Source organism: Phyllostomus hastatus, unplaced genomic scaffold (assembly GCF_019186645.2).
Source record: "Phyllostomus hastatus isolate PE091 unplaced genomic scaffold, TTU_PhHast_1.1 phas_contig_210, whole genome shotgun sequence".
Taxonomy (NCBI): Eukaryota; Metazoa; Chordata; class Mammalia; order Chiroptera; family Phyllostomidae; genus Phyllostomus; species Phyllostomus hastatus.
In genome coordinates this window covers 30,503,850-30,530,927 of record NW_025333737.1, presented here as the reverse complement: position 1 = coordinate 30,530,927, position 27,078 = coordinate 30,503,850, and the positions used below count along the sequence as shown (strand labels likewise).

The following is a 27,078-nucleotide window of genomic DNA, read 5'->3' as shown; positions in this document are numbered from 1 at the left end:
GACAAAGGGACAGATGAATTACTTTAACGAAACTAATGCATCCTCTGAGGCAGCTGCTCAGCCGCCACTTCCTCTGTGAAGCCACTGAAAGCGTGGGTGGATTTTGGAGAGCAGCCTCTGTACCGAGTGCCATGTAAACACTCGTAAAATGCCCACAGCAACCTCTGGGGGGGCGCCCTTTCCACAGGGGAGAAAGGAAACAGGCCTGGGAGCCCGGCTGACCGCACGGGCAGAGGGAGCGCACCGGGACGGCCCTTAGCTCCTACTCCCAGGCTGCTTCCAGCTCTTGGGCAAGAACCTATTTTCTTCCTCTGTTCTCCCAGGGGACAGTTCCCCTATTAGTGCCAGCTTTCACTTCGTTCTGCTGCCAGGGCTCAGGGTTCACAGGGGGGTCTCCCTCCCTGAGTGATGGTTGAGGCTGTCCCATCGTTTTTTCTTCCACCGAGCTTCCCACAGTGTACTGCACAAAGCAGGTCCTCGGCAAGGTGAGCCAGTGGTCAGCAGCTGGGTGGACGCCTCTGCTCCCAGGCCTTTCTTTCCTGCCCCCTTGGGACTGTCCTGGTTCTTACAGCTCACCTGTTGCTCACCCGCCTGAAAGTCCTCTCAGCACCTTTCTCTTTCTTCCACAAGGTTCTCGGACAGGGCCTGGGGGAGAGGACCATGCTTCACACCTCGGTCGTCCTCTAGGTCAGGCCTTGTTTGGGGGTTTCTGTGTTGCTCAGCCAGTCAGGGCGAAGTCAGAGTTCTGCCTGGGAAGTGGCACGCCACGCTAAGCCATTCCTCCTCTAAGGCTGTGCTGAGAGTGGGCGGGGTGAGGGGGCAAAATGATAGACTCAGCGTTCATAAGAGTGAAAGATATATATTTAAAGGGAAAACAGTATCAGAAAGAGGCAGAAGTGACCTGTAGGGCCCAGGCCACATTTTTTTCCCCCATTAAAAAAATCTCCATTTGAAAGCAGTTTCCTAAGATCCCCGTGGTGCCTGCGAACACCAGCCTCCCGATTCTGATGCCTACGGAAAACTGCCTTATTCATCTTCCTTTTCATCTTTTCCCGTGTTTTCATCATTTTCTGTTTTCGTTTCTCCCAATTCTGTTTTCCCTTGCTCTTCCGACTCTCTTCTGCTGGCTTCCGAAAGACTCTCCTCTTGTCCTTCCAATTCCCTTTTGATGAAGTCTTCTTCGAGTTTTTGATCCAGGTTGGAAGTCCTCCTGTAAACTTCTCTTGAGTCACTCCTGTTCGCTTCTGACACCCTCCTGCCTGCTTCTCCCGGTCCCACACCTAGTTCTCCGGACAGTCTCTTGGCCAGCTCCCCCGAATCTGTCCCCATGGATCCCGGTTCTCTTCCCCTTAAGGAGCTGGTCCTCTCGACCTCTCTCTGCCTGTCGTCCTCCTGCTTTCTCACTGCCATCAGAGTGTCTTCGTAGGGCGACTCGTCCTCTGTGTCTTTCTCGCTTTCAGCTTGGTCTCTGTCCCACTGCTTCATCACCTTCTCGGGCTCGTCCCTCCTTTTTTTCATTCCTTCCTTCTCCTTCGCCATCACTGACGTGTAATCCAATGCTGCAGCCTCTGCTGAAAAACAAGAGGGAGGAGGGGAGAGAGGTAAAAGTCTGTCCGTCCCTGGGCCCGGGTGAACCCCAGCCTGTGGGAGTCGGCGCTTCTAAGAGAAGGACTCCTGTCCGGAAGGAGAGAAGGGGCCCATGCACTGCCGGGCACCAGCCCTGTCCCGGGCGTCGTGCCAGCTGCACAGATGATACCGTCCGCTTGCAGGGCACGGTGTCATGAGAGTGTGCGCCGTCAGTGATGCGAGTTTGCAGTCCAGGGACCTGAGATCAATCGGTAGGGAGAAATCACATACCATGATCACACTGCAAATCTGTGCAGAGTCAGAATTCGAACCCAGGACCGTCTGCCCCCACAGCTCTCTTTCCCTACAAGAAACAGCGTAGGGGCTGGGAAAGGACAGAAGGTGTCTCTTCTCCAGCAGCCTCACTTTGCATTTCCCTTTGTCCCTGGGAAGCATATTTCATCATTTCGGTGGGGCGTTCCCTGTGAAAATATGAGCAGACTGCTCGCAGCAAGGTCAGCTGGAGAGCTGTTTTGCAACCAGAGGGAGCCTTGCTCCTGGTTTTTGCCAGCTACAGAGAAAAGCCACCAGTCTCCTCCCGAGTCGCCCCCACATTCTCTTCCAGGGGAGCCCCTGGTCTCTAAGTGCCTACTAGGGCTCTCAGGTTCACAGCCAGAACAAGGCTGCCATTTGGTGGTGAAGGCTATGCAATGCTGCCACCTGCTGTTCTGGGAGGGAAGTGCCTGGCAGCTGCCACCGGGCACGGGGCACTCCTGATGCGTTCTTTTACACTTTCCCCAGCACCTAGTCTGCGGAGACTGGCGAGGGCGTGTGAGGGAGGGTGCTTGGAGCATCTGCCATTTCCCACCTGTGTCCCTTCACATCTGTTGCTCTTGTGGCTTTTGATGGCAGCTCCCAGGTCATGTGGGGCAGGGGAAGAGCCCCTCTCCGAGGGGATCCAGCCACCACCTGTCAGGTGCTGGTGAGTGAAGGGCCGTCCCTCCTCAGGTGCCCACAGACTCCGCCCCCAGATTCCCACTACCAGGCCCGGATGGAGAGGGCTGCGGCCGTGGCGCCTGCAGGCAGCTCTGTCCCCTTGGCTGCAGGGCAACTGCCATATGGCTCAGGAGCCGCAGAAGGGCAGGCGGAAGCGGTCTTGTGGCCAGGACGGTGTGGAACCGTGGAAAAGCCTGGACCCGGGAGCCAGGCTGCCCCAGACAGAAAACTGCCGTGGGCTTCAGCCCCTCTGCCTCCGTGTCCTCCGTGAAATCAAGCGACTACCAATGCTTAGTCCACAGTGTTCTCGCGGGATCGGACGAGTCTGAACATAGCAGCGTGTGCAGTCCCGAGAAGAGATTCTGGCGCGTTGGAAGCACTGAGTGGAGAGCAACTTCTCTCATCGCTCACCCCCTCTGGGGTCTGTCCCTGATGACTTGGAGGGGCCTGGGGTCCCCAGGTCATCCCAGCCACCTCCTCTCCCCTCACTTCCTTCAGAGAGCCTGGGGGCAGGGAGCCAAAGGCCTCTTTGCTCCCTGAGGCCTTGGGAGAAAGAATGTGATCCGGCAGCTCCGTCTCTGCGCCTCCTCCCACCCTCGTGCCCCTCTGGGCCCTCCCCCTGCCCCTTCTCTACCCATGCGGCCCCAAGGAGCAGCGCCACACAGCAGGGGACAGTGTGGCTGGGTCACCAGTCAGACTGCTGTGTGACCCAAGCAGAGCACTCACCCGCACTCAGCCTCCATTGCCCCAGAGAGTCCCTATCTCCTGGCAGGGTTGGGGTGGGGGGGGTGACGGGGTCTGCAAGAGATGCCTCACCCCATGCCTGGAGCACAGGAAGAGCCCCGCAGTGTGACTCACTGTCACTCTGCCTCCGTCCGTCCGTGCTCCTGCTGGGCCCTGGCAGAAACTCCTCCCCCCTCCATCCTCTCCCCCTCCCCCTCTCGCACCTGGAAAAGCCTCAGGCACCTCGTGGAGCCTGAGAAGGATGATTCTTCCCCCCCCACCCCCCAGCCTTCTCTGCCTCCCCAGAGAAGACGGAGCAGAGCTTTGCCTGTGCTCACGGCGGAGCAGGTCTCCCAGCTCAGCACCCACCTGCAGGAGCCCACCTGGGGACACCTCGAATGGCCTGGCTTTCCCAGTGAATGGGCGGTGGGCTCCCCAGGGGCAGGGGCTGAGCCTCCGTCGCCCCCAAACCTCACACCTTCCTGACACCTGATGAGTACTCAGCAGATACTTGGTGAATGAGTTGAAGAAACAGAGGAGTGGGCTCTCTGGGCAGACCCCAGCCCAAGTGGGCTGGGTCGCCTCCCTGTCCCGCCCCAGGGAAAGGCCGGGGCTGCCGCTGGCACTGAAGTCAGAGCAAGCGCCTGGCAGTCGGGGCCGAGCCCTGGGACTGACGGAGGGAGTGCAGAGGGAAATGCTGGAGCTGCGGTCTCAGGGTCTCCGGGAACTCGCCTTTCTCTCTCTTTTCTTTGAACAAATCCCGGTAGTTCGTTTTCTTCAGCTCGTCGATGATGCCCTTGTTGGCATCGTCCAAAGCCTGTGGGTAACAGTGAACATAGATTAAAAACAAACGAACGAACACCTCTCCCCCTCCTGTGGGTAGCAGAGGAACTGATCCACTCTCGTAACCCCTGTTTGGCCCCTACACTTCCCCTTTCACCCAAGTCCAGACTAACCCCAGGAGGCAGGGCTCCGCACTGCCCACCCCCTCGTTTGCTCCTGGCTCCTCCGAAGGCTCCTGCTGGTGGGGGCGGGGGGGGGAGGGGGTGGTGGTAGCGTGGAAGTACCCAGGCTAAGTGGCATGAGGTACCTGACTGCAGGGAACTCAGACCTCGTTTCCCCTGGGCTTAGGCATGTATTTGGGAAGGGTATGTATCCACCAATCTCCAGCTTTTTACCTAAAGCTTCCAGCCAATGCAAAGGCTGGGGGCAAGTCCCTAAGCCTGCAGCAGGGCAGCAAGCCCTGTAAGGCACTCAGACACAGGCTGCAGGGGGGCCTGGGCTGGCCTGCCTTCAGAGGGGCTGGCAGGGTGACTGCAGGGTCCCTGCGGGCCTGGATCTCAGCCTGTGCACGTCTCGAGGGCAGGCTCTGCCTTCTTCCTCGTGACGTGCACAGGCGGAGCACCCGCGAGCACTCAGAACCATGTACCGAATGACCACCGGGCCTGGACACCCTTGTGCAGGGTTGGTCTGCACCCCCTGTATGCCTCCCTGCCTGGAGGTGCCCCTCCGGGTGGGTAGAGGGTCAGGGATCTGGTCCTGTGAGGAGCCACTTAGGGCCGTGGGGCTGTTTGGCCCCACAGGCCCTGCTCTCTGCCTCTCAACCTTTCGACACCCTGCCCGGCACGCCAGGGGACCTCACCCGCCCTTGATGGAAGGCCCCACCCTGCCTGCCTGCCTGCCGGGGCTCTCTCGCTCCGAGTGCCCTGGTCCCTAGGGCACTGGTCACGAACTAGAGGCTTTTGTTACAACTTTCCTGCCGACACCACGCTTCCTGAGGGCCAGGACCGTGGCCATCACCTTTGGGCGGGACAGTCCAGGCCGACTCATGCTCAGCAAACATTTGCTGAATTTAACTGCCACGATTTCTCCAGGTATTTGCAGGGTGGTCGTGGGGAAGCAGATTCGGTGGGAGAGACCTTGCGTGGGAACCGGGGAGGGAGCGTGCGCTCCCCAGTGGAGGGCAGCCTTCTGCCTCTGGAGGCCAGATTTCAGGGCCAAGGTGCACACCCAGGGAGCCGACCCCGCTCCGAGACAGAGAGCGAGGTGACAGTCGCCCCGGGCCAGGTGAAAACGGGGCACGGACTGCCACACGGCGGGCCCCTTTGGGAGCGACTTCTCCACCGTGACCGGGGAAACATGGTTTCACCGTGGTCTTCACGAACCACGCTCTCGCCCCCTAAAAATCCGCCTGGGCCAGGTGGCTTCTATGCCGTTCCTAGACCTTCCAGGCCAGGCTGGTCCCCCAGCCGTCTGGGGTTCTTCGCCCCTAACTCCCTCTGCCACCGAGACCCAGCCCCTGGGCCCAGGTCAGCGTCTCCTTCCCTGACGCCCACACATTCCTCAGCACCCACGGCCTCCCGTGCCGTCGGCCCGGCCAGACCCTGCGGTCCTTGTCCTTCAAGGCCAGCGTGAGGGCCCCCTGCAGCTGCAGCACGTTCCAGACGTCACTTCCCAGGGTCCCTGCTCCCTTCCCTGAAGGCCAGCGGCACCTCCACTGTGTCTCCTGAGGCCACGCCCCTCATCCTGCCCATGAATAACTACTATGCAGTCTGGCTCCTGCCAGCCACAGGGCAAGGGGATGAGTTCCCTGTGTCATTCACTCGAGCAGACGCTTGCTGGGGCCCAGCTGTATGCTGGTGGCGGCTCTGAAATTTCGACACGGGACAGCTCAGGGGCAGCAGTCTGGCCGAGGGCGGGAGGGAGGTGGCCAGGGGGCCCATGCTGCTACTGAGCTGCCTACTGAGGTCGTCCATCTGCCTGGAGCGGCTCTGGGAGCAGCGGCTTCGCCTGGGATCTCTGCCCCCTGAGGCCGACAGCCTAGGCCAGCGCTGCCCTGCAGAAACCTGGGTGCGGATGGGCCCGCTCGGGATCTGCTCGATGTGGCGCCACAGCCATGTGAGTACGGGGCGCTCCTAATGCGGCCAGTGTGACTGAGGAACTGAATTTTAAATTGTGTTTGCTTTTCATTCCTTTTTGTTTAACCACACGTGGCCAGCGGCTGGCTGCCTTATTGAACAGCGCGGTCTCCTAGGAGGTAGCATTTCTGAGACTGCAAAACCTAAATCAGTTCAGAAGGTCTCCACCAGCATGAAATTAAAGAAAAATTAAAAACAGAATAGGAAACATCAGCTTCCAGAGTAGACATAAATGTGTTTTGTAACGCTTTCTATTTTTTTGTGTATTTCAAATAAAAATACGTGCACGGAGCAGACATCTGGAATGTCCAGCCCCGCCTGCTGGGTGCCCGGGGGCTGGTGGGTGGTCAATCTCTGTGGGAAGGCCCCCCGGGAGGGCCGAGGGGCCGAGGGCCCGCCCACCCCGCGCCCCACGGGGAGGCCCAGCTGGGGGAAAGGCTCACGCTGATGATGGCCTGCTGTGCCTCGTTGTTGTGGAGAAGCTTCGCTCTCTCCAGCGCCTTCTCGAAGTTGTTCACGGCCGCCTCGAAGTCTCTCAGCTTCACTGGAGAACAGAGGGGAGGAGGCACAGCACGGTAGGTGGTGACATTCTGTGTCGCATGACGCGGCTGCCCTGCAGGCGCCAGGCCCCCTCAGGAGCCCCTGGCCCAGGGCCCGGGCGACCCTGTGTCAGCTGGAGTCGGCCCCAGGTCTCGGGCAGCGTCACGGAGATGCCCGGGGCCACCTGCCCACTCAGGGCGGACGCTGGGACCCTGCAGCCTTCAGAGGGGTGGGTGGCAGTGTGGGGGGGGGCTGGGCCCACATCACGTGTTTCCAGGCCAGGGGGCAACTCACTCTCGCCCCACATTTAGATTGTTCCAGAGAGGAAATCCACGTTTTAAAAACGTTTGCTCAGGTTCTTTAAGATCTCCGGGGGACCACGGAAAACACGGAAGGGTTGGACTGACGCACGGGCCAGCAGCGGGGACCCGGGCTCTCGGAGGCCCGCGCGCCCAGGGTGCACGGTGAGCCCAGAGCGGGGGCAGCTCCTCCGAGCTCAGCGCCCCCCCCAGCCAGTGCTGGAGCTGGGACGGGACTGACTGGCTGCCCTTTAAAAGAGCTTCAGTTCGGGCAGGAACGGGAGACGTCCTCACCAGTCAGGGTGCGGGGACCCCACATCTTACTTGGCTTCTTCACATACCGCGGCTTCTGGGACAACCGAACAGTGTCTGCCCAGACCCCCCCCCCCCCCGAGAACTGCGCTGGGATCCGCGGGGCGAGGGGGCCTGGTGTCTGTGGGTCAAACTGCCTTCCATTGGGAGAGCAATTCCATGTAACTCAGGGGGCACACAGAGTCACCGTAATCATGGTCAAATGCACACAGTCCCCACTGAGGCCACGGTGACTGAAGGTCAGTGTCACTCGGATGCTGCAGGTCCCTACAGGAGTCACAGTGCTCATTCAAGTAAATATTAAGAACTTTTTTTTTTTCATTTTTAACTGAATCGGTCACCTAAAGCTATCTCGACTCTGGGGGCTGTTCTCCCCTTCTTTCCCACTCTGTGCAAGTGCAAATCTGCACTTTTACACCTTCGTCTTTGTGAGCAGGCTGTCCCAAAGCCCGCAGCTTTCCCATCACCGTTAGAGACACCACGAGGCGTCGACGAGAGGGCAGGAGGACGAGATGGACAGCCACTGCGTGTTCACTGCCTGCCGGTCCCAGTCTCGGCGCTCACACGCTCAATGCTGCTTTATTTCCTGACACCAGCCCCGCAGGCAGGTGCCCGAGTCGTCCCTGTTTACGGAGCACAGCGCTGAGGCCCAGAGCGGTGCTGGCCCAGGTCCCTGAGCCAGGGGGGCCCGGAGCACAAGCTCCGCCCCGGAGGCTGCCAGGGGTGCCCCAGGCTGCCGTCTGTGCTGTTTTAGACTCCAGAGCGGGGAAACTGAGACCAGCAGCGCAGGCCCCAGCTCTCCAGGGGCCCTGCGGGCCCAGTGAGTCTTGAAGAGTGGACGCAGGACCACGTCCGCCCTGAGGGGCATGTGCCATCTCCGCTTCAGCTTACACAGTGCCCTCCTGAGGACAGACACTAGTTCTAGGAAAAGCCACAGTGATCACGTCTGTGATTCAGGTTTAAAGCTTTCAGCGGTTTCCCCTGTGCTTTTAGGAAAGCGGCAACGGTTCGTAACTGGGCCCGTGAGGCCCTGTGAATCTGGCCCCTCATCAGCCTCCTTCCTCTGAACCTCCCTGGCCCCCAGGGGCTCCCACTAACGTCAGTCTCCTCCGGCTCAGGAAATCAGCCCAGTCCCTGCCCACCTTCCTGAGTGCTGCCCCCTCAGCTCTTAGAACACCTGGTGCCTTCTCGTCCCTAAAATTTCTCCTGAAAAATTAACCCTGATCAGTGTGGCTCAGTTGGCTGGGTATTGCCCCGCAAAGCGAAAGGTCGCTGGTTTGATTCCCAGTCAGGGCACATGCCTGGGTTGTGGGTTCGGTTCCCGGTTGGGGCACGTGTGAGAGGCAAATGATGGATGTTTCTCTCCCTTTCTCCCTCCCTTCTCCTCTCAGTAAAAATAAAATAAAATAAAATCTTTAGCCCTGGCTGGTGTGGCTCAGTGGATTGAGTGCTGGCCTAAACGAAAGGGTTGCCAGTTTTATTCCCAGTCAGGGCACGTGCCTGGGTTGCAGGCCAGGTCCCCAGTGGGGGGTGCATGAGAGGCAACCACACATTGATGTTTCTCTCTCTCTCTTTCTCCCTTCATTCCCCTCTTCTAAAAATAAATAAAATCTTAAATAAATAAATAACATCTTTTTTAAAAAGTTACCTTTTCAGCCCTGGCTGGCATAGCTCAATAGATTGAGTGCAGGCTGCGAACCAAAGCATCGCAGGTTCGATTCCCAGTCAGGGCACATGCCTGGGTTGCAGACCACGTCCCCAGTGGGGGCCACGTGAGAGGCAACCACACATTGATGTTTCTCTCTCTCTCTCTCTCCCTCTCTTCCCCCCCTAAAAATAAATAAATAAAATCTTTTTTTAAAAAGTTACATTTTCAGACAAGAGGGCAGGAAATTGTTATCGGGAAGATACCAAGTATTTGTGGCATGGGTAGATGAATGAGTGATTATGCCCCTGGCCACAGCACTGGTCACATTTCCTCCCTTCCTGGGGGTCAGCTGTGTACCCGGAGCAGGAGCAGCAGCTTAGCCCAGCTTGACAAAGTCCGAGCTTTGGAGTCGCACAGAACTGGGTTCTAGCCCCAGCTCCACTGCTCATTAGCTTATGACCTGGAGCCCTTTCCATTCTAACTTCATGTTAGGAAATATTTCCAATACACACGAAAGGGAAAGGAGTAGTGTAATGAACCCCAGTTACTCATCACTCAGCTTCAACAATTATCCCGATATTGCCCATCTTGTTTAACTGTTTCTCCTTACCCCTGCCACTTGCTGTTTTTTTTCTTAAAGATTTTTATTTATTTTTAGAGAAAGGGGAAGGGAGGGAGAGAAACATTGATTGGTTGCTTCTGCACCCCGACTGAGGCCTGAACCCACAACCTAGGCATGTGCCCTGGCTGGGAATCGAACCGGCGACCTTTCACTTCACAGGCCAGCGCTCCATCCACTTAGCCACAGCAGCCAGGGCCCTTGCTGTTTTTTATAAACGATTCCACTGAGATGTAACTCCGATGTCACACCCTGCACCATTTCTAGGTACACAGTTCAGTGGTTTCTGGCACGTGTACGGAGTTGCGCCACGAGCGCCACAGCCCAGTTTCAGGGCACTTCCGTCACTCCAGAAAGCTCCCCTGTGTGACCTGGGGTGTCCCACCGAAACACTCAGCGCCTCGGTTTCCACATCCACAGAGTGAGGACAACGATGCCCACGTCACCGGCTTGCACAGTGATTAGATGCAAGGATGCCAATGTGAGGGGCACCAAGGCAAGAGGAGGTGGCGCTGTTTGGTGACCACACAGTGCCCTTCATGGGCAGGGCAGCTCTCAGGGTGCCCCGAGCCCTAACTGAGCTGAGTCCTAAACAGGCACCTAGGCTGGTCAGAATGGAGGGGCTGATCCCCACTCTCAGGATCAGAAGTAATCTGGGCAGGGGCATACTGGGACGCTAAGTCTGGCCCACAGGATTCCCAGCCCAGGCATGGTAGCTGGGCCTGAGGACTGGGAACGGTGGGGTGTCCTCTCCCGGCCCATACCTTGTGCCTGGGCCACCAGAACACTGGCATTCAGCTGCCACTCAATGTCCCCCTCTTCCTCCGCGCACTGCTGGGACTTCTCGCCGTAATTCTGGGCCTGCCAGGCCTGGTCCAGCTCCAGGTAGCAGCGGCCAATCTCATGGAACAGCCAGGTCTTCTCCAGAGCGGTCTTCGCCAGAGGGATCTTCTCCTCCCACCTGGGGACCGGCAGAGCCAGGTCAGCGGCTCCCACTCCAGCCCTGCTCTCGGCCGCGGGAGGTCGAGGCCTCCTACTGATAAGAACTGTTCTCCAACGACCAGTTCTTTTAGATAAGGGGTGGTGCTAATAATCATGAACATCTTTTTTTTTAAAGATTGTATTTATTTATTTTTAGAGAGGGAAGGGAGAGAGAGAGAGAGAGAGAGAGAAACATCAATGTGCGGTTGCTGGGGGTCATGGCCTGCAACCCAGGCATGTGCCCTGACTGGGAATCGAACCTGCGATGCTTTGGTTCGCAGCCCACACTCAATCCACTGAGCTACGCCAGCCAGGGCTTGATACAACATTTGCAAATAATGTTTACAAATGGCATTTGAAATAACATAAAAATACTGTTGAAGAATATTAGGTATATATAAGAAAAAAATGAACACAGACAAAAGAATGGAATACAAACCAAAAAAAGTTAAGAGTAGGATTAGAATTAGTACTTATCCTTGGGTGGTGAGACTAAATAATTTTTCTTCTACTACTCTGTATTTTCCAAATTAATATTTAACAGTAAGCACATATTTACTATAAAACTTTTTACTATAAAAATATGTAGGTGAGTGCCAGCCTATGAACCAAAGGGTTACCAGTTCGATTCCCAGTCTGAGCACATGCCTGGGTTGCAGGTCAGGTCCCCGGTATGGGGCACACCAGAGGCAACCACACACTGATGTTTTGCTTCTTCTCTTTCTCCCTCCCTTCCCCTCGCTCTAAAAATAAATAAAATCATTTTTTAAAATGTAGGTCAACTCTCATACCCCTCTGTCTTTCGCCACATAGACACCAGGGGCCCGTCAGGAAACCAAAGGACATGCAGCCGAGATGAACAAGACCATTTCAATCAAGTGAGAAGGCCTGAAGGACACTTCCCTCTGCGCCAAGCAAGCGGGCCCAAGGAGTGGGCTCGCCCAGCCCAGGCTGGTCTGCGGCTTTTCCCCTGAAGTCTCCCGGGGGCTGACTCACCCCACTGCAGGAGGTCACTAGCCCCAGGGGTTGGACATCAAAACGTCCAGCAGACGGGCCACCTGCCAAGTTCAGACTCTGTTACCACTGTCCTCTCATGACCAGAGTCACAGAATAGGGTCAGAAGAAGTCCCAGACTCCACTGGCCCACCAGTTCCTGAACTGGTCCAGGGTAACGGTCACCTGGAGCGCTTGTTGAAACAGATCCGTGCGCTCCAGCCCCAACCCAAACCAGTGGAATCGAAATTTGCAGGGAAGAGGCCAAGGAATTCGCATACCTAACAGATGCTCGAGGTGACTTGTCCCTGGGACGCCCTGAGAAAATGCTGCTTCTAGTCTAGTCCTCAGTCTCACTGTTGAGCCCTAGCGTCTACGACGCAGCTTTCCCAGGGTCACCTAGCAGCGCCGGGCGGGCCGGGCCTGGGTCTTCTCGCGCCTCTTTGCCTGGCATCCCAGCCCGGGGCTGGGTGTCTGGTGTGAGGGTGGGAAGTCCCGGCCCCAAGCCGTGGCGGGGCCGTCCTCGGGCACTCACGTGTCAATGGCTTGCTGGAATTTCCCAACTCGGGCGAAAACCCTGCCGATGTTGTCCAGCGCTCGCGACTTGGCATCAGGAAGGTCGCTGTAGGGAAGAGTCAGGAGAAGCTGTTCACCAGGAATCGGTCATTCCAGGCACTGCGCAGACAGAAAAGAAGTCAGGGACTTCTGGATCCAGCTCGAGGGACGTGCCCAGGCCGGCAGGGGTGACACACGCAGGGCCTCTCGTGGCCTATAGACAAGGACGAACATCACTGGGACCTTTCCAGAGGGCCATCAGCCACCAGTTTGCAAAGGTGTCCATTGGATCTAGTAATTCTCCTTCTAGGAATTTACCACAAGTGGATAATGTGACATTAAGGCACAGTTTATGAGAATAAACATTGGAGCCCTGGCTGGTGTGGCTCAGTGGACTGAGTGCTGCCTGTGAACCAAAGGGTCACCAGTTGATTCCAAGTCAGGGCAGATGCCTGGGTTGTGGGTCCCCCACAGGTCCCCACTAGGGGGCGCCCACACATTGATGTTTCTCTCCCTGTCATCCCCTCTAATAATAAATAAATAAAATCTTTAAAAAAATTATTATTTCTTTTTTTAGAAAGAGGGTAAGAAGAAAAGAAAGAGAGGGACAGAAACATCAATGTGTAATTATCTCTTGAGTGCCCCCCCCCCCACCCCAGGGGACCTGGCCCACAACCCAGGCACGTGCCCTGACTGGGAATTGAACCAGCAACCCTTTGTTTCACAGGCCCACGCTCAATCTACGGAGCTACACCAGCCAGGAAAATCTTTAAAAAGAAAAAAAAAAGAATAAACATTGGAAACAATCTAAACGTTATCCGCGCCTTAGCACCAGCAATTTTTGTGTATGAAAAAATATCCTTGATATATTTCAAGTAAGTCAGTCAGATTATAGGAGTGTATTCTGTGCCTATCACACCATTTTTGTTAAAAAGAAATACGCAGGCCTGCAGCATGATGCTGTGCTCCCGGCTTTGGCGAGGAGTGAGGGGCCCCAAGCCAAGGAGTGCAAAGATCGCAGCCCCAGAAGCTGGCAGAGGCAAGGAACCAGCCTCCCCTCCAGCCTCTAGAGGGCGTGAGGCCCTGCCAGCACCTTGATTTTCACTGCGCCCATAAGTAACGATTTATAACCTCCAGAACGGTTAGAGAGTAAAACTGTGTTGTTTGAAACCACCAAAAAATAAGCAAATAAGTAAAAAGTGGGCATTTTTTAAAGTAGAGAGAATGGAAGTCTAACTATTGACAGTGATTACCTAAGGGAAATGAGTAGGAGGGAAACTTTTAATTTGCCCACATTATTTAAATGTTTACAATATTCACGTGTCATCAGGGAGAAGGAGCGGGATAGTTCCCTGAGGGAAAAGACACTCGCACCCCCTGCCTCCATTGCTTACGGCCACCTCGTGACCATTCTGAGCTCTCCGTTCAGGACGACCTCCTTCCTAACAAATAAACCAGAAAGCCACCCACCGCCCCGCCCCCACCATTCCCGCTCACTCTTCCCCTGTCTGGTGCCTCTTGGCCCCTGCAGCGCCTGCAGCCCAGCTGGCTGGCTCCCACGTCTTCCACGACACCCCCTCTTCTGTCCAGCCTTCCCCCCGTGGCCCCCTGCCTTTCTCAAATGCAGATCTGATCCAGACACTCGTCTGCACACGGATCTGGAGAGCGCCCCTGCAGCGCTGCCAGCCATAGCAGACCGGGGGCGGGGCAAGCGCCCCCAAAGGGGTAGTTACGCATATCACTGTGGGAGCGGAAGTGCCATTCAGAGAACCACACGCTTCCCGAGACGCACTTAAAAACAAACAAACAAACAAACAGAAGTGAACTATTTTTGTTTTAAGGATCCTGTGTACCCACAGATGTACTTAAACGTGTAGGTAAATGCATTAGGAAGGGGCCAGAAGGACGCATGTCACTGGTTCCCAGTGAAGTGAGGGGGGCGGGGAGGGAAAAGACTGACTGTCAGGTCCTGCTCGCAGCGCCGCCCGGCTGCGGACCAAGTACAACACTGCGCAGCTTGTGTGAAACCAGCCTCGTCGGCCTTTAGTACCTTCAGGCTAAGGTCCTTCCTCCTCTCCCTCGGGCGGCTTCCCGTCCTCCCACTCCACACGGGGCCTGGCCCCCAGCCCTGCACGCTACCTGCAGGTCCCCAAGCCCTCCAGCCCTGCCACACCCCTCAGCCTGGGGGCCCTTCTGCCTCCGTGTCGTCTCTTACTGACACCCCTGACCTCCCTGAGGCCTCCTTGGCTCCCGGCAGGGCTCCCCCCGCCTCTCTCCTTGGACCCTTGACGGCAGTTTGCACCTGCTGCTCCCACACCACCTCTGATGTCAGCTCCCCTCGTAAAGTGGGGGCTCTGTTATGGGGTGGTGAATGAGTTGTGAGATGGTAATTTATCCATAGCAATAACGTGTCATATGTAATAAGAATGAGAAAGCATGCAATCAAGTCCTCCATAGAGTATTCAGAGAAAGAAGCAGGGGCTGCGGGCATTGAAGAAACTACTTAGACGAGTGGGGACTTGGGCTGCACCTGGAAGAATGCCAGGCTTTGGGGGGGAGGAGCATTGAGGGCGGGGTGAGGCTGATTAGAAGGAGGGAGGAGCTGGGGCACAGGGAACTCACAAGTGAGACTGGAGGCCCGTCCGTTTGCGGATCTCGTAAAGGAAGTAACTCTGAGAACACCTCTGTTTGTTCAGCCACTTAGCACACATTTACTGCGTGCCCGTTTGTGGCAGGAGCCGGGGAGAGAGGGAATATGACAGTCCCATCCCGAGTCCAGAGTCTAACAGGGCAGACGGGACCCACGTGGCCAGAGAGCGCTCAGGAGAGATTTCTAAATCGCCCCTGGGACGCAGGGAAGGCTTTCCAGAAGGAAGATACTTATTCACACTTTGAAGAATGGGTAGGAAGGAGCTGATGGAGAGAGGGCGGCAAAAAGGGAGAGGTCCCATTTAGGGACCAGCAGGAGCAGAATCACAAGGTGTTGGCCAGGGCACACCTGTTTAGGGGCCCGGAGAGAGCTGGGTCAGGAGGGGCCAGGCCAAGCCAGGTGAGGGAGGGCAGCAGAACTGGGCACGTGAACTTGGTCTGATCTTTGCATTTGTTTGCACGAAGGGCCAGCTGGGCAGCAGGAAATCCAGGTCAGAGGACACAGGCGAGAAGCAAAGGAGGGTCTGGGCTGAGCTGTGGGAGGGAAACTGCAGGGGAAGAGGCAGCTCGGGCAGGATCTGGGGGGCTGAGCAGGCGCAGTGGAGGGAGGGAAGTGTCTGGGCAGCAGCCTGGGCTCCTTCTTGGAAACCGAGTGGTCACAGTGACGTCCTCACAGATAGGGAACCCTGGAGCAAGAGGTTTGTGGGAACATAAGGGATTCCGCTTTGGACATGTTAAATTTGGGGTTCCTGTGGAACCCCCGAGTGGAAACGCCTCGGAATGAACTGGATATGCAGGTCTGGGGCTTGGGGGAGAGTCTGATCAGAAGTAAAGATTTATATATATTTTAAAAAAGATTTCTTATTTATTTATTTTCAGAGAGGGAAGGGAGGGAGAAAGAGAGAGAGAGAAACATCAATGTGTGGTTGCTGGGGGCTGTGGCCAGCAACCCAGGCATGTGCCCTGACTGGGAATCGAACCTGCGATGCTTCGGTTTGCAGCCCGTGCTCAAAGATTTATATTTCTTTAGGGCATGGGATATAGTTGGATCCAAATTACTGTATATACATATCTTATTTAATTCTCATAACCCCAGCGAACTGGCATTATTACGCCTTCACTAGAGATGAGGAAACGGTGACTAACTTGGTCAAATCCACACAGCCTCTGAGGGCCGGAGCCAGCCGCCAAAGCTGGTTGGCTTTTTTTTGTTTGTTTTACTTTTTCCTGCTTCTGAAATGGCCAACATGTGGAACTCCTGTTCGGCGCAGCGTAGGCAGGTGAGAAATGAGCTGGGAAGGAAGGGCGGCGTGCAGGGCTCTGATGAAGGAGAAGGACAGGGCAGGTGGCAGGAATGTTCAGGAAGCCCCGTGTAACCCAGGTGCAGGACTGGCGGCAGGGAGCTTTGCGGAAGCAGGTCCAGAGGGGGCCCTGAGTGTCAGGAGAAAGTGTCTGGTTAACCTGCGGGCACAGAGGGGCCAAGGCCTGTCCGTCAGCAAGGGAAGGAGGGTTGGCGGATGACAAGCAGTGTGTCTCTAGAGGGGACGTGTACGTGGGAGCAGCTGGAGACGGGGACGGCCAAGGGCCAACCTGCGTGTAGACGCAGGATGACAGAAGGCAAGAAAGAGACTCAGAACTGTGGGGCAAGCGGGGACCAGGCAGGAGAAAGTCACAAGTGACTCCAAAGGCTCCAACCACATGCCCAGAAAGCCGCGGCACCTCTGAGAGCGGGCCAGGAAGAGCCGGTTCCCGGGAGAGTTGATGCCGCTCTTACCCTGGACGCACTGCAAAGCCCTGAGGTCTTTCTGTGTGTGCTCTGCACACGGTCCTCCCTCCCACCCCGTCAGGCAGGGCTGTCATTAAGTCCGCCTGACAGAAGGGACACTGAGGCTGGGAGAGGCTAAGTGCCCTGCCTGGGGACACAGCTCTGAAGCTCAGTCGGCGGGACTCCAGAGCACTGGTGCTTGGTCAGCACCGGGGTGGGCGCGGCCCTGGCTGGATCGGACCCCTTCCCACTGGGTCCGGCCTCCTCTCGGCTGCTCTTTGCCTGGCAATGCCCTGTGCTCTCCAGCCTCAAGCTGCCCCCAGCCTGCCTGCCTGCCCCAGTGACTTCTCACAGGCCCTGCATGCTCCCCAAAGCCCAGTCATGTCCTCCTGGGACATGCTACTCGTAGAATGGGGTCCTGTGCTTTTCCCTCATGTCACAGAGGCGATTTATTCGCAATGCCACTTTTTCTTTCACAGCCGCAGGGACATGGCCCTTGTGTCTGGACACTGTCGTGCTCCCCAAGCCAGCAGCAGCGTCTGGCACGCCCAGGGTGGAGGAAGGCTTGTTGATGTGAGAGTCTCCCCAAGAGCCAGACCATTGGGAGCTTTGCAGAGTTTGCCCTCGTCCTTGCGGCAAAAACACCGGCGGTCTCCTTCCACCCCTTACCCTCTGCCCCTCGTCCCCGGCAGGTGGCCCCTCCCTCCGCAGGTTTGACCTCAGGCGAGCAGGGCAGAGCAGCGGAGTCGCCCGCGGCAGCCCTGGCAAAAGGCCAAGGCACACAGCCCGGGCCCCACTCTGCCGCAGGCACCTGGGCCTCGCCCTCCCGGCCCCCTGGGGGCACTCACTATTCCTTGGCGATCTCCAGGTCTTTCCTGTGGCTCTGCAGGGCCGCCACCATTTGCCCCAACTCGATCTGGGCGTTCCCTATGCAGCTGTACAGGTTTCCAACCAGCTCGTCCTTGTTGGGCACCTCTTCTTTGTTCCAGTCCAGCACCTTCTTCAGCACTTTCTCCGCCTTCTGGAGGCTGCCCTCAGCACTGCCGCTGGTCAGCACTGGGGAGGGAGAGGGGTGATGCGCAGGCGGGAGCGGCCTCTTTCTGTCTGAGGGGAGCACCCACCTCCCCCGGCCCCCACCCCACCCCACCCACAGCACAGGGAAGCCGGGGGCTGAGCCACGCTGGTGTTCCCTTCCCACCTGGTAAAGTCCCCGCCCCTCTGGGGACACCACCACCCACGCATGTCAATGTCCTCCAGGCTCTTGAGGATGTAATGGGCTGTCTGTGAGGGGCTGCGCTTGCGGTTCCGCAGCCACTTCTCCTGCATCAGCTTCCGGTCGCGCTCCCTGGCGTAGATGGGCTTCTGCTGCCTCCAGAAGTCGCTGCGGGAGTCCAGGTAGTTGATGCCGGTCATGATGAGGTCCTCCACGGTCAGGCCGCGCTTGACGGTGCCTTTGATCAGGTCTGTGGGAAAGGAAGCCATCTAAGGGCCTTGTCTCCTCGTGGCTCCCCGCCCCCTGTGCGGAACCCTGCCTGGAGGTGCAGAAACGGTGAGCGAAGCAAGAGCACCTGGGTGGCAGTGTGGGCCTGTCTGGGCCCAGACGAGGCCAGAGCCCCGCCTCCAGGCATTCTCACGGTACACAGCTTAGTGCATAGGTCCCTTAGGGCAAGGTACGAGGAGCTAAAGCAGGGGCAGCTGGTGGAGAGCCCCCAGCCTTCAGGGCTCCCACATTTCAGGCTTCTCCTTAAAGAAGACTGAGACTAAATGCACGACCTGGCCCAGGGAGCCAGCACCCAGCGGTTTCCCAGATGTTAGGTGGGCCAGTTAGGTGCGACCTGGGAGCTGGAGGGGTGTGCCCAGGTCCTGCCTGCCACCTGAGCAGAGGCTGGAGCTGGGAGCAGAGCTGCAAGGCCGGTGGAGGTCATGTTCAGGCCACCCCGTCCCTCCACAGAAGCCCCCCCCCCCCACCCCCCGGGGGAAAGTAAGCACGCAGGCAGGTCTGTTATGGAGGCATGTCAGCGGTGAAGCTGCCCTGTGACACGGGCCTGCAGGGAAGCCTGCAGAGACCTTGGAAGTCAGCTCTGGAGAAAAGCCATTTGATTCAAGGGTGATCCCGGCTCAGGCTGATCAGCGAATGGCAATAGTCCCACTGCGCATGCTTATGTAAAGCATTCATTTCGAGGCCCATCCCACTTCCTCTCACTGCCGGCACAGCGTGGCAGAAAGAGTGCTGGACCAAGCGAAGGGGCCTGGGTGCTGGCCAACTCCACCACGAACGTACTTGTCAAGTTACTCCCCAGTCAGGGTCTCTCTTTCCTTGTCTACAAAAGGAAGGGCTGTCCCAGGTAAGCTGTGGGACAGTCTGGTATCAGTGTCCTAGGATTCCCCTCTAGTGCCTCCCAGCTGGATTACTCTGCCCTCTGTCCTTACTGGAGGCCCAGGGGACGCCCCCTTCAGAGGCCAGTGGGAGAGGAGCCCAGAGCTTTGGAGTCCCCTCCCGGCGCACTGCAGCGCTCAATAGCACTGGTTCTGAAATTGAACTTCCCGGACTCAAATCTGAAAGCTGTGTCACTGCTTACCTACGTGGGACCTTAGGTGACTTAACCTTTCTGCGCCTCAGTTTCCTCATCTGCGAAATGGGAGTAGAACCTGTCCACAGGACCATGGTGGCTGATCTCAGAGGACAGGCTCTGCCTCGTGCATGAAGTAGCCACCCCACGCTCCCTTCACCTGATTCCCTGCTGCAAACAAAGTGTCTGAAACCTTCGTCCAGTAGGAGCTTTTCCAGATACTCCTTGTCCACGTAGAGCTCGCCCAGGAGCTGGCGGACAGTCTTCTTGCTCTTGAGGGAGCCCTTCCGCTTGGACTCTCTCATAGGCGGGTGTAGGAGGTGTCTCACCAGGTGCGGCTTCTGCAGGGCTTTCATACTCTGGGAGGATGGAGCGACACCGACAGAGCCTCAGCACAGAGCACAGGGAGTCAGGGACCAGGGTCTGTCGTCCCATGCTCTCCCTCCAGGACCTGGGGCCCGGGCACACCTGGACTCCCAGGGCCCCTCTAGAGCTGGGGCGGAGTCCCATGCTGCCTGCGATGGGTAGGAGCTAGCTGCTCCCAGGCAACAGGGCCATTCAGAGCCATTGAGGCCTCAGGCACATGTGGCCTCTTCTCCTGGCGGGGCGGAGGGGTGGGGGGTGGTGCTGCAGCGTCAGAACCAGGGCCCGTACCTCGGCCTGCTTGCTCAAGAAGGAGAGGTCTCCTTTGTTCTCCAGCTTAATGGAAGAAGGACCTGCAAGAACAGAAGCTGGGGCTCAGGTCGGCCAGGCCTCCGGCGTGATCTCTCACATATTTTTACATGGAAATGGCTGCCTCGGGCGGGGGGGAGGGTAGATGTTGTGCAAAGCTGGCTCTGAGCCAGCCTGGCAGGCAATGGTAAGGGTTTGGTGTAATGTTCTTGTAGGAGCTGGGCAGCCCTTGCTAGCTCAAGGCCATGGCAGCCCGATTTCCAAACAAAGAGAGCTCTCCCTCTCATGCCATTTCCACACTTTGAATCCACACTGGCGAGCTCTCACTCCTTCCTCCTCTCCGCCTGAGCCCAGGCCAGCTCTTGGGTAAGAGAGAAAGCCAGAGACTAGGGAAGACCAGGGTCAGGACTCCTTTCTACCCTGTGACACCAGGCCAGAACGGGCATACTCATCCGACTGGGGTGAGCGCAAGAGCCCTTCTTGTCTGGCTTTAAGGGTAACCGACGCTGCAGTGCTCAGTGCTGTGGGCAGGGGACTGGCCCTCCCAGTGAGCGGTTCCTAAGCCTCAACGAAATCGCAGCAGTCAAGTCCAAGCGTGGGATTCCCTAAAGGCCTTAGTGGCCACCACCCAAGACGCCTCAGGCCTTCCTCCAACCCTAAGAACTCAGAGAGACTTCCCGGATGAGGGAAAGGCCCCACGGCTACTCACTGCCCACTGAGTTGTTGATGGCTTCCTGGGCTTTCTGAATTCCCACTTTGAATTCCCGATCAGGCCACAGCTTGTAGCCTCGGTGATAGAACACCAAGGCAAACTCAAAGTCTCCCATGGTGTACAGGGTCTCAGCCTTTTGTAAAATCCCCTGGAATGAGAGGACATCAAAATGAAGGCGAGCAGATGAGGCCTTAGAGGACTCAGGTGTGCCGGAACAGAAGGGTCCTAAGTGGAGCGTCAAGGTTGGGATACAGGGGCAGAAAGGGGCAAGGCAAGAGACCTATCGAGAAAGAGAAAACGGCATCCAACCCTAGGCAGCCTGGCTGGCTCTTCCACCTCTACTTGTCAGAGGGCTCTGCCAACAAGGGCAGCGTTAAAGCAAGATGGAGTGCTCCACCCTTGCGGTCACCTTGCAGAAAGTCGGGTCCCCCTGGAGCGAAGACTCGGCATCCTTCAGGGACTTCTCCAACTCTCCCATCTTCAGGAAGCACTTGGAGCGGGCAACCAGGCAGTTCTTGTCTCCATTCTGAAGGTAAAGAGCCTGAGAAGGGAACCACTCAGGTTGACAAGTACCAGGCAGGGCAAGGTAGAAGCAGGACTGGAAAGAGCAGCCCAGACCCTTCTGCCAGAGTTATCGAGGGGACTCCTCGGGGCAGCGAACAGGTCTTTGGGTCTCATCAGACGAAAAGCAGCATGTTATCCGTCTTTGCTTAGTCAGCTCCGTTATCTGCACGTGGCTCATCTTAAACAAGGTCAAATCACAAGCCACTGGCCGAGAGGCGAGAATACACTACTCTGAGGATAATCCTGAATTTTCCTGAGTGTCGACAATTCCTCCACTCCACTCAGACAATAGAAGCTTAGGATGTTTGGGGCATACCAGATTCACCCACAAAGCTGAAACGGATGCACAACACACTCAGAACACATTCCAAAGGCTAAGCATTCTGAAAGCTAACAAGATAGATTTTAAGACAATCTGCAACTTGAGTTATCCATTCCACTAGCCCTCCTTAGATATATAGCTTATTGAGAATGAATCACTATTTCAGGCGATTGAGATGAAAACGGCCCCTAACCTGTACGGCTCAGTGGGTTGAGAGCCACCCTACAAACCAAGAGGCACACGTGCCCACGTCAGGGCACGCACCTGGGTTATGGGCTGGGGTCCCCGGGCTGGGGGCATGTGAGAGGCAGCCAGTCGACGTTTTTCTTGCACATAAATGTTTCTCTCCCTCTCTTTCTCCCTCCCTTCTCCTTTCTCTAAAAAGAAATACAATCTTTAAGAAAATAAAAATTATAAATGAGAATGCCAGCAAAAACGACACTTTGGTTTTGGCCCTAAAGTGGGAGCGGACTCACAGTGTCCTCTCTTCTTCTGTAGGAAAGATCTTTACCATAGTCCTTCCTGAAAGCATCAGACTGTGTCTACCTCTTTCTAAGACCTTCCTACTTTTCCAGGAAGAGGAAGTGGCTATTGTATTTCATGGGGAAAAAGCCATTTTTCACCCAGAGCTATCTTCCCTCATGGTGTTCTTTTCTCTGAGGTTCTCCAGGACAAAATATGATCCAAAAAGAGGAAAATGGATGGGGGCAGGGCTCCTGAACTCAGCTAGCTGGTGGCCCCTCTGGTCAACCATTTCTGGTGTCAGGGTGTGGTCGATGATGGAGGGGACAAAAGACCCTGGGTAGCAGATGAGAAGCTTGGCTTTAGGACGAGTGTCCGGACAGGTTTATGAGAGCTGTTCTGCCACTCCCCTTGGAATAAGAAATGGCTATTTGTTGTCAAAGGAATGGTCATAAGAACATTGAAAAACTTACTTGCGAGGGAGTGTTCTCTGGTGGTTAGCACCTCAGAAGTAGAGTCTGAGTGCTTGGGGTTGACTCCTTCTCTGCCACTTGCTAGTTCAGTGATCTTGGGCATACTACCCAACTTCCTTATCAGTTTCCTTCTGTATAAATTGTGTAATAACAGTGTCTCCCCCATAGGCTTCTACTGCTCTTAGCAGTATGCCTGGTATCCTAAAACAGCACTTAATCCCCTTACTTACGGCGGGGTGGAGCGATTTAGACTAAGGTTGTGTGTAATAATGTTAGTTATTTACTGACCACCTTCCATAAGCAACTGAGACTTCACTTCTGCAAGAAGTCTCCCAGCCAATCTCCTGGCCAATGATGGGATATTGGGGTTGCTCTGTAGGGGGCCAGTCAATCACGAAATACTTGAGCAAAAAAGAAGAGGTCATGCTGAAACGCACAAAGTGGTTACTAAGAATCAGGCAGAATGCAGTGGGAATTGGTAGGAAATGGTTCTGCAGGGGCTTATCCGTCACAGTGGTGCATTAATCAGGAACAAGTGAACAGAAGTAACGGGGTCATCCGGGCATCATCAGGACCTCATTATCAGGAATCCAAAGTGGTGATGGATGATTGATAGGTTCAGAGCATGACTCACGTTGCTGAAACTACGGGCAGCTTTAGAGAACTCCCCGCAGAGATAAAGCCGCTCGCCCTCCGCCATGTAAGAGGCAAAGGTGCTTCGCAAGCCGTTCGTTTCTGGGTCCTCTATCTGCGACATGGTGACGGGATTTGGAGACGCTGAAGCACGGAAAGGGAGGAAAAGCAGCCGGAGAACCTCTGTCCGGCCTGTGGAAACCTTGTCTCTTAGCAACCGGGATGCACAGAGCTACTTCCGGTTCCTTGCTTGTGCCCCGCCCAAGTCCGGGGACAACCGCAGCCATTGGCCAGCCTGCGCTTCTCATTGCAGCTGCGCACTGGGTGGAGGTGTGATTGTCACGTGTGAGGGGGGTGTTCGCTGTTGCACGCTCCGCCGGGTCTCTCTGTAGTTGAATCTTGTCCAAAATTTACAACAGGAAAAGTAAAATAGGAAGAGGATGGAGACAGAATTCCGAGTAGGGAAAGGGCACGCGTGGCGAGGGCATGTTCACCGCGTGGGCCAGGGGTGAGAGGAGAGCACTGGGTGGAGAGTCAGTCAGCCTTTGCGTAGTCTTCATTCCCTTTGTAACCCTGCGACTGGCCGGGAAGGGCTCTAAGTCTTTCATTTTCCTCCAGCCAAATGAATGGGAAGATGCTGAAACCTTCTATATGTGAGAGTCTGCATGAGACAAGATGGGAAATAACGTTTGTGCCCAACTCTCAGTTCAACACATTTATTTACTGAACCTCTGCGGTGGCAGGCCTGGATCAAGGCTTTTCCTGACACTCTTCCCTCTTCCCTCCACTCCAGCCCCTCACAAAATCTGACTAGGTTCCAACAAACACCGTTGCTTTTACTGCATTACTTTTAAAATGTCAACTTCCAACATCATTAAGATTGTGACCTGTACTAAGGCTGCTTGTAGAAGCGAAGTCTCAGTTGCTTATGGAAGGTGGTCAGTAAATAACTAACATTATCACATACAACCTTAGTATACATCGTTCTACCCCACCGTAAGTAAGGGGATTAAGTGCTGTTTTAGCACATGCTGCTAAGCACAGTTCAAGCCTGTGGGTGAGGTACGGTTATTATTCGATTTTATAGGTGAGGAAACTGATAAGGAAGTAGAGTCACATGCCCAGGATCACTGAACTAGCAAATAGCAGAGAAGGAGCCACCCCAGGCACTCAGACTCCTGTTGGGAGGTGTTAGTTGCCAGACTATGCAAAGGCAGAAATCTTGTGTTAACTTTGTATCTCCAGAATTCAACACTCGGCACATAGTAGCAGCTAAATAAGTCATTGTTGAAGTTGAAATAGTAAAATGATACCCTTAACCACATGCACACACACACACACACACACACACACACACACAGTGAGTACATGGGGAATGTTGGAACTCTGAATAAGCTCAGTGGATTGTGTGTCAATTCCCTGCTGTGTTTCTGTACTAAAGTTCTTCAAGGTATTACCATTGGGGGAACTGGGTGAAGGGGTGCATGGATATCTTTATATTATTCCTTACAACTACATATGAATTTACAATTATCTTAAAATAAAAGGTTTAATTAAAAGAATAATGTTTTATTTTTAGAGAGAGGGGAAGGGAGGGAGAAAGGGAGAGAAACACTGACGTGTGGTTGCCTCTAATGTACCCCCAATTGGGAATCGAACTGGCATCCCTTTGGTTTGTAGGCTGGCACTTAATCCATGGAGCCACACCAGCCAGGGCTGAGATTAATTTGTGTTTTATGTATAGCTGTAAGTTATTTATTCTCCCACAGAGGTCATGTTTTACATTGTGTCAATATACCACAGCCCACAAACCTATTCCACTGCTGAGGGGCATCTGGGCTCCATCCAGTTTTTGGACATTTCCACACGTGTCTCTGAGCACATGTGTGTAGGAGATTCCCCAGGGTACGTACCAAGGAGTGGAGAGTCTTAGTGTATGTTACTCTTCAATTTTACTAGGTAATTCTTAAACTGATGGTTGCATCAATTTGCCCTCTCACCTACCTTAAGGTTGCATGTTTGGGCCTCAGTTTCCCTTGCATTTGTTGTTTGTTTGTAAAATAAGAGGGTTGGACTAGGGGATTCCTGCAGTCTCGTTGAACACAGATGCTGTCTCTGGCTGAACCTCCCTGGGACACCTCCCGAGGACACACGGGCCCTGGGCACCATTTGGAGGATGGTCAGTGTGGGGCAAAGGTGAGAGAGAACCTCGTGGTTCTCCGCAGGGTGGACCGTGATGGGTCTCGGCTGTAAGCCCCTGTCTCTAGTTGTCACAGGGAGAGAGACAGGTTTAGAGCTGTACACTCAGGTGGACCCTGCTCCCCCTACTCTTCCCCTGTAATTTATTTCTTTGAGTTACATGTTCAGTCCAGTGACTAACCAGTCATGCATACAGTGAGGGTCTACCATGTGCCAAGCCCCATGCTACGGGGATGCCGAAATGAGCAAGGCACACACTCCTGGGTCTTGAGGAACTCACCGTCAAATGGGGGAGTTCCACTGGATATGATTTTCTTCCCCTTGTCACCTGCAGCAGGTATCAGTGGACGAGGCAAGGGACCTGGTGGCAGAAGGACAGTTGCTCATCTGAAAAATGATGTTGCTGTGAAGGGTATGTGCTAGCACCCATGCTTTTTTCACGTAGTAGTGCTCAATGAATGTTGGCTAAAATGGATTAAAATCTAGGAGGCAGTTTTTAGGCAGTCTAAGGCTTCTGAAATGAAGATAGAAAGCCCAAAGCCTGGGCGGAGAAATGGTACCTATATCCTTCTGTGTCTAGTGACATGAACCTGTCCTCCAGCCCATTTTAGAAGATTCAAATGGGAAAAGCAAAAGACTTTAGAGAAGAGAAAAATGAGAAGATAGGGTCATGTTGATAGATTCAGGGCACAGGAGTCTCTGCAGGGACATGATGGTGTAATGAGAGTCTTTTTTGGGGAGGCCAGGGGTGGAGGGATGGGGGCAGAGGCCTGGAATGGGACTACCGATAAAATTGAAAAACCTCGGTGATTGGTTCATGGATCCTCTCTCCGGCCTGCACCCCTCTTCCCTCACTCTCCAGACAGTTCCTCTCTCATTGCCTTGCCAAGACTCGTCAAACCTGGCCCCAGAAATACCTCGAGAGTGACTTAATCACTCAGCAAGTATTTCTTGAACGTTTACTAGGTACCAGGCCCTATGCAAAATGCTGGAGACACAGCAGTGAAGAAAACAAAGATCCTTATGTTCATGGACATAGGCAAGTATATCTGAAAGATTTGTTAGAAATGAAATAGCTGGAGCAAAGGGCATGCGCATTTTAAATTTTTATCAATTTATTTAAATTTATTTTTTATTTTTTAGAGAAAGGGGAAGGGAGAGAAACATCAATGTGCTGGAGAATCACGGACTGGTTGCTCTCCCACACCCTCAACTAGGGCCCTGGCATGCAACCCAGGCATATGCCCCAACCAGGAATCAAATTTGTGACCCTTCGGTTTGCAGGATGATGCCAATTCACTGAACCACACCAGCCAAAAACCTAAAAAAAAATTTTGTTTATTTTTAGAGAGAGAGGAAAGAATGGAGAACAACATCTATATGGTAGAGGCTAGAGATACAACCATCGGTTGCCTCTAGCATGCCCCCAGCTGGGGACCTGGTCCTGACTGGGAACTGAACCAGCAACCTTTCAGTTTGCAGACAGTGAGCCACACCAGCCAGGGTGAATTTTTACCAATATTGCCAAGTTATATACAAAGAGTTTATTATAGTTTATGTTCCATCTGTGTGCCTCTTTCCGAACCAGTCTATGTTTCTAACCAGAGGGATAACTCCCGCACCGGTGATCCCCCCTGACTTCAATCTTGCCACTAACTCACGAAGACCCTGTGTTGCTCTCCCCCAAGGCCAGAAATGGAAAACCTTCATAGATGTTTTCTTTACCTACAGAGAGGTGATCCTTCTCTGAGATTTGTGCTGCTGGGAAAGATTCTTGGTAGTGGTGGAGCTCAATCCATGTAGGGGTTGGAGACTCTCTAGGACCAAGAAGAGAGGTGGCGAGGAGCAATTTCAAAAGGATGCCTGTGACCGAAGGAAGGGACCTGAAAAATGACATTTGGGATCAC

General features: G+C 54.9%; 1 protein-coding gene across 1 annotated transcript; it reads right to left on the bottom strand.

Moving 5' to 3' along the window:
- Nucleotides 1–716: 716 nt before the first annotated feature.
- ODAD4 (outer dynein arm docking complex subunit 4) lies at nt 717–23,096 on the bottom strand. The gene is made up of 12 exons (XM_045836747.1): nt 22,974–23,096; nt 20,928–21,059; nt 20,516–20,666; nt 19,789–19,850; nt 19,328–19,493; nt 17,803–18,027; nt 17,413–17,620; nt 12,131–12,217; nt 10,386–10,582; nt 6,647–6,747; nt 4,018–4,102; nt 717–1,571 (listed from the first exon to the last, which is right to left on the bottom strand). Exons 1-12 carry the CDS (start codon nt 23,094–23,096, stop codon nt 1,027–1,029), a joined length of 2,082 nt encoding a protein of 693 aa, XP_045692703.1. The 3' UTR covers nt 717–1,026.
- Between the last annotated feature and the right edge of the window lie 3,982 nt (nt 23,097–27,078).